Source organism: Caretta caretta, chromosome 4 (assembly GCF_965140235.1).
Source record: "Caretta caretta isolate rCarCar2 chromosome 4, rCarCar1.hap1, whole genome shotgun sequence".
NCBI lineage: Eukaryota > Metazoa > Chordata > Testudines > Cheloniidae > Caretta > Caretta caretta.
Window position 1 is genome coordinate 34,008,972 of NC_134209.1, and position 14,197 is coordinate 34,023,168.

A 14,197-nucleotide genomic window follows, 5' to 3' on the forward strand; every position below is an offset into this window, starting at 1 on the left:
ATTTGTTCCTGTGCTTCTTCAGGGAGTTTCTTGAGCAGATGGTGTAGTTTCTTTTGGTAACCCTCAGTGGAATCAGAGAGTAATGGCCGGTAGAATTTGGTGTCAGAGAGTTGCCCCGCCTCTCGTTCATATTCCGACCTATTCATGATGACTACAGCACCTCCTTTGTCAGCCTTCTTCATTATGATGTCAGAGTTTGTTTCTGAGGCTGTGGATGGCATCGTGTTCTGCACGACTGAGGTTATGGGGAAAGTGATGCTGCTTTTGCCCTATTTCAGCCCTTGCACGTCAGTGGAAGCACTCTGTGTAGAAGTCGAGTCTGTTGTTTCGACCTTCAGGAGGAGTCCACGCAGAATCCTTCTTTTTGTAGCATAAGTAGGAAAGTTTCTGTGGGTTAGTGTGCTGTTCAGTGGTGTGTTGAAAATATTCCTTGAGTTGGAGGCGTTGAAAGTAGAATTCTAGGTCACCGCAGAACTATATCATGTTCGTGAGGGTGGTGCGGCAGAAGGAGAGGCCCCGAGATAGGACAGACTCTTGTGCCAGGCTAAGAGTATAGCTGGATAGATTAACAATATTGTTGGGTGAGTTAAGCGGACCACTGTTGAAGCCCCTTGTGGCAAGTAGGATTTTAGATAGTTTTGTGACCTACTTCTTGTATGGTCCAGCCACAAGGAAGTTTGTGTGGAAGGTTGGTTCTTTTTTATGAGAGTTTCCAGTTTTGAGAGCAAGCTGTCAGGAACAGTATCCTGATAATGTAACGGCAAACCTGGTGGCTTGACTTTGTCCTCACCCACAACTATTTTAGATTTGGGGACAATTTATACCTTCAAGTCAGCAGGACTGCTATGGGTACCCGCGTAGCCCCACAGTATGCTAACATTTTTATGGCTGACTTGATCTTCCCCTGTTTCCTGTATAAGATGTTAATCAGGTGGTTCCACAGTTTCTTTGAGAGTGTGTGGCACAATCTCTCACCATAGTCTGTGTCTTATGTTGATCGTAATGGATTTTTTTTTACCTTCAGTCCTTTTGGTATGATGTCCATCTGTTTGCATTTGGAAAGGAAGGTGATGCAGATGCAGATACAGACAGACATGAGTTTTTTTCATGAAGTTCCACTTCATATGGCTAAATTCAGTGCCTTGCATACTGACAGGTTTCAGAGTGGTAGCCGTCTTAGTCTGTATCAGCAAAAACAACGAGGAGTCCTTGTGGCACCTTAGAGACTAACAAATTTATTTGGGCATAAGCTTTCGTGGGCTAAAACCCACTTCATCAGATGCATGGAGTGGAAAATACAGTGGAGAGGTATAAATACACAGCATATAAAAAGATGGGAGTTGCCTTACCAAGCGGGGGGTCAGTGCTAATGAGCCAATTCAAGTAAGGTGGAAATGGGCTATTCTCAACAGTTGACAAGAAGGGAGGAAAAATCACTTTTGTAGTGCTAATGAGTTCAGTGTAATCAAGGTGGCCCATTTAAGATGTTAACAAGAAGATGTGAGTATCAGCAGGGGGAAAATTAGTTTCTATAGTGACCCATCCACTCCCAGTCTTTATTCGGGCCTCATTTGATGGTGTCCAGTTTGCAAATTAATTCCAGTTCTGCAGTTTCTCCTTGGAGTTTGTTTTTGAAGGTTTTTTTTGTTGAAGAATTGCCACTTTTAAGTCTGTTATTGAGTGTCCAGGGAGACTGAAGTGTTCTCCTACTGGTTTTTCAATGTTATAATTCTTGATGTCAGATTTGTGTCCATTTATTCTTTTGCGTAGAGACTCTCCGGTTTGGCCAACGTACATGGTAGAGGGGCATTGCTGACACATGATGCCATATATCTCATTGGTAGATGTGCAGGTAAATCGAGCCACTGATGGTGTGGCTGATGTGGTTAGGTCCTATAGTGGTGTCCCTTGAATAGATATGCAGACAGAATTGGCACCGGGGTTTGTTCCAGGGTTTGGTTCCTGGGTTAGTGTTTTTGTTTGTGGTGTGTAGTTGCTGGTGAGCATTTGCTTCAGGCTGTCTGTAAGCAAGGACTGGCCTGTCTCCCAAGGTCTGTGAGAGTGAGGGATCATCCTTCAGGACAGGTTGTAGATCCTTGATGATGCGCTGGAGAGGTTTTAGTTGGGGACTGTAGGTGACGGCTAGTGATGTTCTGTTACTTTCTTTGTTGGGTCTGTCCTGTAGTAGGTGACTTCTGGGTACCCTTCTGGCTCTGTCAATCTGTTTCTTCACTTCACCAGGTGGGTATTGCAGTTTTAAGAACTCTTGATAGAGATCTTGAAGGTGTTTGTCTCTGTCTGAGGGATTGGAGCAAATGCGGTTGTATCTTAGATCTTGGCTATAGATAATGGATCATGTGATGTGGTGTGGATGAAAGCTGGAGGCATGTAGGTAAGTATAGCAGTCAGTGGGTTTCCGGTATAGGGTGGTGGTTATGTGGCCATCGCTTATTTGCACTGTAGTGTCCAGGAAGTGGATCTCTTGTGTGGACTGGACCAGGCTGAGGTTGATGGTGGGATGGAAATTGTTGAAATCCTGGTGGAATTCCTCAAGAGCCTCCTTCCCATGGGTCCAGATGATGATGATGTCATCAATGTAGCATGAATAGAGTAGGGGCATTAGGAGACGAGAGCTGAGGAAGCGTTGTTCTAAGTCAGCCATAAAAATGTTGGCATACTGTGGGGCCATGCGGGTCCCCATAGCAGTCCTGCGGACTTGAAGATATAAATTGTGACAATTCTTCAACAACAAAACTTCAAAAACAGATTCCAACCAGAAACGGAAGAACTGGAATTAATTTGCAAACTGGACACCATCAAATGAGGCCCGAATAAAGACTGGGAGTGGATGGGTCACTACAGAAACTAATTTTCCCCCTGCTGATACTCACATCTTCTTGTCAACTGTTTGAAATGGGCCACCATGATTACATTGAACTCATTAGCACTACAAAAGTGATTTTTCCTCCCTTCTTGTCAACTGTTGAGAATAGCCCGCTTCCACCTCAACTGGATTGGCTCGTTAGCACTGACCTCCGACTTGGTAAGGCAACTCCCATCTTTTCATATGCTGTGTATTTATACCTCTCCACTGTATTTTCCACTCCATACATCTGATGAAGTGGGTTTTAGCCCACGAAAGCTTATGCCCAAATAAATTTGTTAGTCTCTAAGGTGCCACAAGGACTCCTCGTTGTTTTTGCTGATACAGACTAACACTCTGAAACATTATTAGTCTCCCTAAGTCTATCCAATAGAATTCACTGTTGTCATAAGAAATATTTGTGTTCTATATATGGCCATGGAGGTGGCAGAGAAGATGAGTAGGCAGAACATGAGATTCTATCGTGAATGTGTTGCACATTTAATTTTGTTCCAAGTTTCTTATCACGTTTCTTATGACGTGTCCTGAAATTGCAAAAATATTCCTTTTTAACTAATCTAAGAAGATTGATAATCACAGACCTTCCACAACTGGCAGCCCACAGAGGCCAAAATTCTTGCTGATGTAGAAATGGCCCATGAGAGAAAGAGAAGTGATCAACACTGACAGAGAAATAAAAGAAATATTCGCAAGCAGAGGTAACAACAGGAAGAGGAACTGAGCTACAAGGCTCATGATCAAAAAGACATCATAAATGAAGTGAAACACTGACAAGTTTAAAACTTTCATCAGTCTATCTCCAAATGTGTACCAGAATGACACTTGTCAAGAAAATTCATGAAAGAAACAACATCTAAGGTGCAAAGCACTTTAAATCACAGAATCCATCTGGAGATGCCAAAGATGAATACTGTGTTTAGTCAACATTTCCCATCAACCATATATTGACATCTGCTGTTGCTATACAGATCAACCCAGAATTAACATAAAATTGCTGTATTGCTTAATAAAATGTTGACTTACGTTGTCGTTTTAACTGTATAACAAGGCAAGAGCAGTATTTCAGAAGAGCAGGTGAGAACAGAATAAATGTTTTGTGAAACTGGTGTGGCCAGTGTCATGGCTGAAGGGAAATATTTGCAGGATGCTCAGAGTTTGGTAATATACCTTTCTGTTTCAGCTATAGATATGGTCACTCCTGCTGCAAAGACACATTCAAATTATCCTCAATAAAAAGTTGATTAATTTTCACCTAATTTCAGTAATGCCATCCCTGAAATTAACGTCATGTTTAGTTTGGTAAGGGTCTGTTCGTATGTCTTGGGCATGACTATACTGGATAAAAGGAATAATTAAATTGAAAATTAAATAAGCATAATTGAATACAAAATGTACAGGAAAAAGAGATTCATGATAAACTTCCATTGCTTAGTTCATAGTGGTATTGTTTTAAAAAAAAATGCTAGAGAGGATTGAGCTGTACAGTTAATTTTATACAAAATGTGCACATTAATGAACATAATTATAAATGGACTTTAGCTGACCGCAGAAGGGAACAAAGGCTCTTCTCAAACTTCATAGGGTTTTATATTTGGCAAGAGTACAATATCTTGGGCAATTAGACTTTCAGCACATTTGGATATGCTAATTAGCTGTAAGTTCTAATTAATTTCTTTATATAACTAAGAATGACATATCACTGAATGAATTTCATGTGTTTTTACAGCTGAACCTAGAAATTGGCACCATTTTCTAAAATATTTTAGAATAGAAAATGCAGGCTTTATCGAACGATTGGTTGTATTAACACTGTAAGGTGGTAATGATTCATCTTATGACAAAATGTTTACTCTTAGGTAAATATTTTGAATTAAAACCCTTCATTGTGCTGTGGCTAGTAATGTGGATTAACAAATATGGTTTTCAACTGAATCTGATTGCTTGGTGAAGCTTACCAGAAAGGTAATGGTGTTGGAAGACAATAAACAAACATGCTGCAATGTAATAGTAAGGGCACATCAACACGGATTGCTCAGCATTGTGCTAACTCTGCTCCCTTTGAAGTCAATGATAAAACTCCCATTGACTTCAGTGGGAGCCGAAATGGGCCAATGCCGAGCATGTTCTTAGTTCAGGAGGGTATGGAAAAACATAAATCTTAAAGATATTGAGTAGGGGCTAGAGCTACAAAGGGGAATTAGGTGTTGCAATGCCTAATTCCTATGCGCCCTACTGCACAGTGGAATTCGCAGCCCTGAGTTAGACCCCCTGGCTCCCCATGCATTGTATGGAAAAAGTTAGGCACCTAAGAAAGGGATTCTCAGAAGCTTAAGCTAGCCAGTGGAAATCCCAAGGAGAAGGGCATTAGTATCTAATGAATATTTAATTATTTATACAAATTGGAACAAGCTTTGACAAGAGAGAAACTGCCCCCCTCCCCCAAACATCCAGTAGTTTGGGGGTTAGGGCACTCAACTGGGGTGTGGAAGACTGAGTTCAGATTTCTGCTCCAACTCAGGCAGAGTGGGGATTTAAACATGGGTCACCCACATGCTAGGTGAATGTTCTAACCACACGACTCTTGGATTACTTGTGTGTATATGTGCCAGCTAGCCCCCAAAATGCCCAGCTTGACCCCAGCTGTTTTGGGATTTTTGGGGAGTGGGAGCTGGGCTGATCTAGTAGGTGTACTCAGAGCACACCCACTGAATCAGACCCTGCAGGTGAAATGTGGGGAAAGTGCCTAGTTTAAAAATCCTGCTGAGCTTCGCCATGAGCTAAAGGGCCAAGCAGTTGGGCAGTGTCAGGACTCGGGCGCTCTTTGAGCATGCCCTTTGGTAGCACCGGAGGAGCCATAGGGACTTTACTAACAGGAACTTAGACACCCTGGGAATTTTGGCATTTGGAGGGTAAAGTGACAGCTGAGCGTTGGATCTGAGGATCTCAGAAGTGCACAAATGTTGGACTTAGGAGCCTAAAGCAGCAGTTAGGCTCCCAAGTCCTTTTGTGGATCTAGTCCTAGATTCCTACTCATGGAGTCTTGGGTTTCAAGTGTGAGACTGACATCTCTACTATCCCACAAAGGATTTGACCCTTTGAGGCACGAGTTTCTTCAGATAAGTCTTAGAGAATGTGTTAGGGCTGTATGCAAATTAAATAGGCCTCTATAAAATATATGCTAAAAACCCATAGGATATGGTAGACCATGATAGTCTTTCTATAGAAATTATAAGTTACACATATCCCTGCTGGGGAGTTCTATGGGTTGGTTTACAAAATTCTATGGAAAGGATATAAACGTTGATTAAATTCTGTAGGACTTTCTCATAAGAGTTAGTTATATCTTATACAAAGAGCAAATTCTGGTGTCTCAGTAACTTCTTAAGTTTTTTTTCTCACCACAGTCTGCCAAGGTTCTCCGTATCATTGTCCAGCTATTGCATACGGTTCCAGCACTCTGCCATGCCTGCCACTTTTGCAGCCTTTATAATGGGTGTTCCCAGTCGATTACAATGACTTCTCTAAGAGCTGATTTCTTTGAGAAACTTTAAGTTGGTTTCGCTGCATGGATACGGATATCCAGGTTGAGAAGGGGATTTTGGCACTGCCTCAGTTCTGGTGTATTGAGATTTCCCCACCCTCAGAGTGCATTTAGGCCCTTTTCCAAAGGCTATTTAAATTAGAGGGAGTCCTTTTATAGGGTTTTGAATTGGCTCTTGGTAACCTAGAGCTCTGAGACACAGGTGCTCCAAGAAATCATTTAGGAATACTAAGGAACAAACTTACTAGAGGTTCTAGAGGATGCTGAGGCACAAGCAGGTTTTCTGTGCACAGGACACACAGCTACCATTGCCCAGGAATGCAGGCAATTTATATTTTCAGACGAGTCAAGTTACAGATAAGTAATTTCCCTGATTTGAGATTAAAAAGCAGTTAATCATTGCAAGGAAAAGCCTCTATCCATAGCAGCCCAAGGAAAATGATAGCACTGGTACAATGTAAGCAGGTATTCTTTTCTTTTTTTCTGCATCATCTATTAGAGATCCTCCAGGGACGCTATGGTTTGCCCATCAGATGGTCTTTCCCTCAATCATCTTTAAATGGGGCTTTCAGCTCAGTTAAATATGACAACCATTTCTTTCTCAATGAATGATATGCGGTTTAATTAAAGCTAATGTAACTCTTTTCCTCAAAGTTCCGCTCGAAAAGGTGCTGCAGCAGACACCATGCTAGAATTATGTTCGCGACTATTTTCCCAATTAGTGTATCACTAGAAGTGAGGTGTAGGTATTGCTATAGCCATCTCACATTTTAAATGTTCCTCGTTAATTCAGAAGTCCTCACCCTTCTAAAGCAATGAATATCCTCCACTGTCCTGGATGATGTCATACACTGCACATGGTATTTAAAAGCAGAAACTGATATTCCTAATTTGCATTTTAAAAATGAATCTATGGGCAAATGCCCTTTTGACTTTCCATCCTGTTGTTTCTGGAAGGTTTTCTGTTGCTCCCATTTAAAGCTCCATAACAGGAATGGCTGACAAAATGTTATGGACAATGAAGTGACAAATCATATTTTATTTTTCAGCTTGGCTGCTGGAATCCTCTCACAGGTCTGAATGGGTCACTAACAGACAGAAAGCTGGAGAATAACATGCGTGGGGTGGTTCTGCGTGTGGTGACTGTGCTGGTAAGAGATTCTGAGTGTTTTCCATTTTGAGGAATGCTACTTTTCTCCTTCTTGCTTTCCACTAATAGGTTATTGACTAAGGGTGACTAAAAAGGATTTTGAAAATAAATTACACAGTTTAAAAAGAAACTGAAACATAGTCAACTGTCACAGAATTGAGTTTCTCCTTGCCAATACTGGATCAATGGAAATTTTCCAAAAAATTATTATTTTACCAATAAAGTCTATTTCAAAGTTGGAATTAAAGACATTAAAAGCTGTTTCTTCCATAGGCACATAGTAAGTTATCCAATCAACATGTGTTAACTCAAAAGAGCAACACAAACTTGCCTGCCAGCTAAGGTTTCCTAGCTAAAACTCTAAAGGATGCATAAGATATAGCTGCCTTCCAATTACTGTGCCAAACTGAGTGCAGTTTGACACAAATTACTGCACTCAGAAAATAACAAAGATTAGTTTAGGGTGAATTATGTTAGTTCAGTGAAATAACCTTCCTCACAGAGATCCCTGGGCCAAATTCTCCTCTGTACTACAAAGGTTATTTTAAGCCACCTTTGTAGTCACTACCTCCTCCTAGTTCTCGGTCAGGGGTGAGGATCTGGACACCTATTTATAAATGAAGATACAGGGGTGGGTTTCTATTATTTCCCTTGTAGATGTTGCCTTGTACAGAAAAGAATTCAGCTGGGCTAAGCTAGAGGGTGATATCAGGGAGTTAGGGGTACAACTAAAACACAAATTTTGCTTTTTGGGGTTTTATCCCATGACAGGTTAAAATCTAGCTTTTAAAGATACGATAAATATGGTCGTCCCATGTGCTTTTACTATTGTCTGTTTTATTTTAGAGAATCATATGTCTGACCCTGGTTAAAAAAATAGAATGAATTGATATAAAAAGACAAAGCAGTATTTATATTTTTTTATACTTTGATGCTAATTGATGGATATTCCTCAAACTAGTATCACAACAGCAATGGATGGCCTTTGCACTTTGCTTGGTATAAACTTAAATTGATTCAATATAATTTTCTTGCAACGGAAATGTTCAGTGAACGTTCTTTATCAAAGGAAATTCAAATTAGTATCTCGTCTTTTCTTTCAGGTTCTATAATTTCATCCCTAGTTATCATTTCAGTTAGCTTGCCGGGGAGCATTCTTCTGACAAACAATTATATTATGAACATTTAGCAACTTAGACGCTGGTGTGGAAAAAAAAGAGTAATTACTCACACTGATAGTTTTGTATAAGCCAAAAAAGAAGGATGTTTAAAGTTCAGCAACACATCACATAGAAGACAGCCTCCACAGCCCCCACACAAACAAAGACCACTGGCTGATATTTGCATCCAGAGGGCAATTTCTATTTTGTGTTTGTGTTTATTTTTAAAGCAACGTTTCCAAACACAACTGCAACTTGGTAGTATTTAAATTGTGCCTTCATGCAAATTGATTAATCCCTCATTTTGTTAATTGAGTCTCTTTTTATATGAAGACTATGAACTAGAGGCAGTAGGCGAGGAAGACACAAACGATCCCCATTGCCTTTATACAGTAAGACTTTCCTCTGTCTTTTCAGCAATTAGTAAGGCTTTGCATGGTTGGTCAATGCAGTCTGATGGTTCAAGTCTTGCAAAACTGTCTTTGATCCAAAGTACCACTTAAGGTTCATTATATTTTATGCACCAAAGCACATATTTTCTAAGTTGGGTGCCTAAACTTAGGCACCTAAATAAGGGCTTAATTTTCAGAGGTGGTAGGAATCTGCAACTCCGATTGAAATCAATTAAATATTTCATCTGTTTGGATGATAAACCTGAGTTGTGCTGATGGGTCCATTTTTGCTTACATTCTAGAATTCATAAGAGGTGGAAAGGGCTTTTTTATACAATTATTTCCTGCTCACATACAAAAATTTGGTGTAGAAAAGAAAAGATAAAAAAATCAGACAACAAAATGGAAAACCGAAGGAGGACAAAAGAGATGGAAAATGCAGTAATGGCAGTTGTGCTAGTATTCTATCATCATCTCTTACCTCCTCTAACTTAGTGCTAGACTAAATATTACTGCTGTTGCTGCCAATTGTATTGATAATATTATAAATTTAGGGCCTGATCCTTCAAAGTTTTACTGCTGTGTGCCAGTGGATATGCTTGAGCAAGCAAAGTTTCACAGGATCTGGCCTTTGTTGTGTCTGGGAATTAAAATTCATCTGTCAAATTATATTCTCTCTTTCTCTCTCTCTCACCCACACACACACACACGTTGCCCTAGTTTATAGGCATGGCTATTGCTTGTTACTAATTTTAGCATGGTTCAGCTCAGTTCATGTCTTTGGTTCACATAATTTATTGGGCATGACTAATAACAATGATACAAAAATGTTAGCTTTTGTGGGAAGGAAGGGGTGTTTGGGGATAATATTCTGGTGTTTGTAAGAACAAGATCGAGGTGCCAGAAATAGAGCAAGCATGTTAAGTCACAGTTAATGGCAAAATATTGTCTTTGCTGTCAATGAAAAGCTCTTAAGCAGAACAGAGTCTTAATAATCTATAAAAGTCTCTCTTTTTGCTATAATATGTTCTTTCAGGGGCAGAAGTATATGTTTGTATTTGACACCGGGGTTGAAGTCCTGGTGCTATTGAAGTCAGTGAGGGTATGTCTACAATGCAATAAAACACCTGCATCTGTCCAGGTCAGCTGCAGGGCTCGGACTGCAGGACTATAAATTGCAGTGTAGACATTCGGGCTCAGGCTGGAGCCTGGGCTCTGGGACCCCACGAGGGGAGAGGGTCACAAAGCCCAGGCTCCAGCTTGAGTCCAAACAGCTACACTGCAATTTTATAATCCTGTAGTCCAAGCCCTGTGAGTCCAAGTCAGCTGACACAGGCCAGCCACAGGTATTTTATTGCAGTGTAGGCATACTCTGAGAGTTGAGCTATTGACTTCACTGAGGCCAGGATTTCACCCGTGCACTTCATCTAAAAGGAGGAAACTCTCCTGCTCTCTCTCTCTCTCTCTCACTCCTCTCAGGGATGTTTCAAGCAGCAAAGGTTATAAACAGTGGTATGGAATTTATTTAAGTTGTCAGTGGCTAATGATCTTAGCACTCAGGTGTGCCAGATTCTGAGCATCTTGGCCCTGATCCAGCAAAGAACTAAAGCACATTCTTAAGTTTAAGTATTTGGGTAGTCCTCCTGAAGTCAATAAGTTGCCTTAAACCCTTCTGGAGTGTTGTTATTCCTTTTAAATTTCGATTTCCTTGACTCCGCTACCTCACAGTAGTGGCAAAGGGAAGTTTAGGAGGGGGTTTAGAGGAGGAGTGTCAAAGGCTAGCTTTCTACGTATAGTACAATGCACGATACCATGATCTAGTGATGGAACAGTGGTTGTGACCTGCAACAGATGTGCCATGTTCTGTTTCCTGACTGAAGCCAGAGAAAGGAACTTCCTGGGTATGAATTACAAGTTGTGACTGTGCTAGAAAAAAGGGTTCTTGGAGTGGAAGGACAAGTATAGATACTATGGAGAATCTGAGGAGTTCTTGGATGAGCAGATTTTGGAAACATCACTAACTCAGGTTCAAAGAAGAAATGAACTGGGCACCAAAGAAACAGAGAGAAAGAGAGAGGAAATGAGAGAGGAGGTTTGACAGTTGATAACCACCAGAGGCAAAAGGATGAGATGATGTTCTACACAGCCAGGAGCAGGAAAGGAATGGGCATACTGTGACTACCAAAGGGAAGGAAACCTGGAGCTAGGAGCTTCACACACAGCTGGAGGTTTCTGGTCACTACCAGGTCTGCAGCGTGGGAACTATGGAAGGAATCTCTGAAGATCTAGCTGGCTGAATGGAATGGAAAGGTGTGCAGAACACACCTGTGGATCGCTGCTCAGCCCAAGCTATAAACAGAGCAAGTATGCCCAAAAAGAGATCTCTAGTTGTCCCAGGGAGGCAGAGAATCCTTGTCAGGGGTTCTATACTAAGAAGAATGAAAAGAACATTCTGCAAGAGACAGGCAGACAATAGGACAGTTTGCTGTCTTCCAGGAGCCTAGACACAAGATGTGATTTTAAGATTGAATCTTTATTCATATAGGAAATATTACAAAAAAGAATAGTTCCACCCTTAGAACCAGTTAGTTACTCAGATATGTCTAATAATACCCGATCTCATTATTCTCCCATTTGCACATGCAGTTTTTATGACTAATAAGCCAGAAAAAAGATGACGTGATTACATGTAGATAAATCAATCATAATTAGAAGGTTCTCCTGAGAGGGTTTGTGGATTAGGAGAAGATCAGATTAAAGATGGGGAAGATAGTGGAATACGCAAATATAACTGTAAGTGCAAGATTTATAAAAATGCACCCAGACAGTGCTCTTCGTTCATAAAATATCATTCTGCCAATTACTTATAATGAGGACAAATTGCTAAAATATAGCAGTTATCAAACAGAGCTACAAGTATCCCATTGCCCCTCTACCCATCAAATAATCTCTTCCCCCACATGATATACTCCTCATAGAAAGTATCGATGCAGATACAAATCTATTTGCTTGAATGTGTTTTTGTCACTGTGCAGCAGAGCTCTACGTAGGACTAATGTAGAGCCCTACAGCTGGACTGGGATCTGTGGGTCCCACAGGACCTGCTGCCATAATAGCGGGAGCAGGTAGGACTGGGATTAGAAAATAGTCCCATGCAGGACTTTACTATGCAGTGTACTCTAATAATAACATTTTCCTTTTGAGGCAAGTTCTTTGGATGAAATCCTGACTCCACTGAAATCAATGGGAGTTTTCTCATTGACTTCAAAAGAGGCAGGATTTCACCTTTTGTGTTTTATTATTGAGAAAGCCACAGAAGTGCCTTGTGATAGGGTGTACAAACCCCATATTGGAGGGCAAGGGGTTAAGGAACAGATCTGGGCCAAGGTGGCCCACCTGCAAAGCCTGCACAAGCTGGAAACAGGGCTTAAAATGGGAAGAGGAGCACCTCGGGGGGGGGGGGCAGACAGTGTAAGGGGGGAGAAGAGCACTGCTCTGAGGTCTGTGGGGGAAGTGCTACCCAGGAGCTCATTGCCCAAGACTAGACAACGCAGACCTGAGCAAACCTACAAAGAAGAGGCTGGTGACTGAGTGTGCAGGTCAAAGGCTTTATCTGAGATTCTTTGGTCTATTCTGTGGGGAGAAGGAGACTTGGGTAGGAAGTGGTTTAGGGGAGCAGCTGCATAGCACCCTAAGATGCAGAGCGTAGCTGTCCACCATTGGGCCTTGGACTGGAGTCCGGTCGAGAGAGTGGGCCTGGGCTCCTCAACCCACTCCAAGAAGACATGATGACCACAACAGGAGCCTTCACCTTGAGGGAGAACCCAGCCTGGGAAGGCCCAGATCCCAAGTCCCTGGGCTAAAGGGAAGGATTGGAATCCCTTGGAGGGCACTGAAGGATAGGACTATATTTACAATGAGGAGGTGACCTGCCACAAACCCCTGACCGCTAGGCGACACTGTTGATGGTGGTTCACCACCCTCGTTAAGACTCTCTCATATTTTTCATTTCTGATCCTGATCAGCCCCACTTCCTCCAGTTCTCTGAACAAAGTTACTTTCTGTCTTGCATCTCATGAGTGGGTTCTGCTCAGATCTTCCCCCGTAACCTATTGCCACCACCACCCAAGTAAAAGTTTCAGCTTAGCTGAGAAATAACTATTGAATTGTAGGGCTTTCACAAATTTCTGAAATGTATCGTATATGGCATAACTCAAATACAGCTTAATATATTAACTAGAAACTTGCTTTAGACATTCGTTCTCTCACACAAAATAAATGTCTCGGACTATTTTTACTTAGTGGTCAATTTTTAAAATTTCTGGTTATTTTCTTAGAAGGACCATTGTGCATTTTATTATTTCCTTGAGAGTTCTAGTGGAAGTTTATATCTAATGTACAGTATCTCTGTGGAACTCCTAAATTCTGTGTAATAAATACCTATTTGTATAGTTCATAAAAATGTATTATCAGCCTTAGTGCAATTTTAAGACAGTCAGGAATGGGATGGGATGTAGCCCATGTGTTAATGAATGGGACGGGAGGTGCCCACATGATAACCTCTCTAAGGTGAAGGTGTAGCCCATGTTATGAAAAAGATTGAGAACCCCTGCTTTAAGGTATTGTAACATGGATCAAGAGTATAGTGGCCTTGTGTGAAGAATGCATATCTCATAACTACAACTATACAATGGTGGTGGTTTATACTTTTTATTTTATAGAGAGCAACTATAAGTACACACGGGAGCTAGATATGTTCAGTACTGGGTTGACTTGAAAATGCAGGCAGGAACAAGAAGGGGAAAAAAGATAGTAACTAGAGCAGGGGTGGGCAAACTATGGCCCACGGAAGGAATCCAGCCCTTCAGGGCTTTGGATCTGGCCCATGGGATTGCCCCCCATGGTGCCACAGGCCCCGCGCCGCTCTCAGAAGCAGCCAGCACCATGTCCCTGTGGCAGTGGGGGCAGAGGGCTCCGTGTGTTGCCCTCCAGGCACTGCCTCCCGCAGCTCCCATTGGCTGGGAACGGGGAACCGCAGCCAATGGGAGCTTTGGGGGAGGTATCTGGAGG

At 41.6% G+C, this 14,197-nt stretch overlaps 1 protein-coding gene across 4 annotated transcripts in view; it reads left to right on the top strand.

Moving 5' to 3' along the window:
* The window catches only part of GRID2 (glutamate ionotropic receptor delta type subunit 2), a 1,039,989-nt gene that overhangs the window by 828,580 nt on the left and 197,212 nt on the right, over positions 1 to 14,197 (top strand). For all 4 annotated transcript variants that reach the window (XM_048847025.2, XM_048847024.2, XM_075127526.1 and 1 more), the window contains one exon: positions 7,475 to 7,576. In XM_048847025.2, the coding sequence (XP_048702982.1) occupies positions 7,475 to 7,576 (102 nt within the window). The remainder of the gene's footprint in view (positions 1 to 7,474; positions 7,577 to 14,197) is intronic.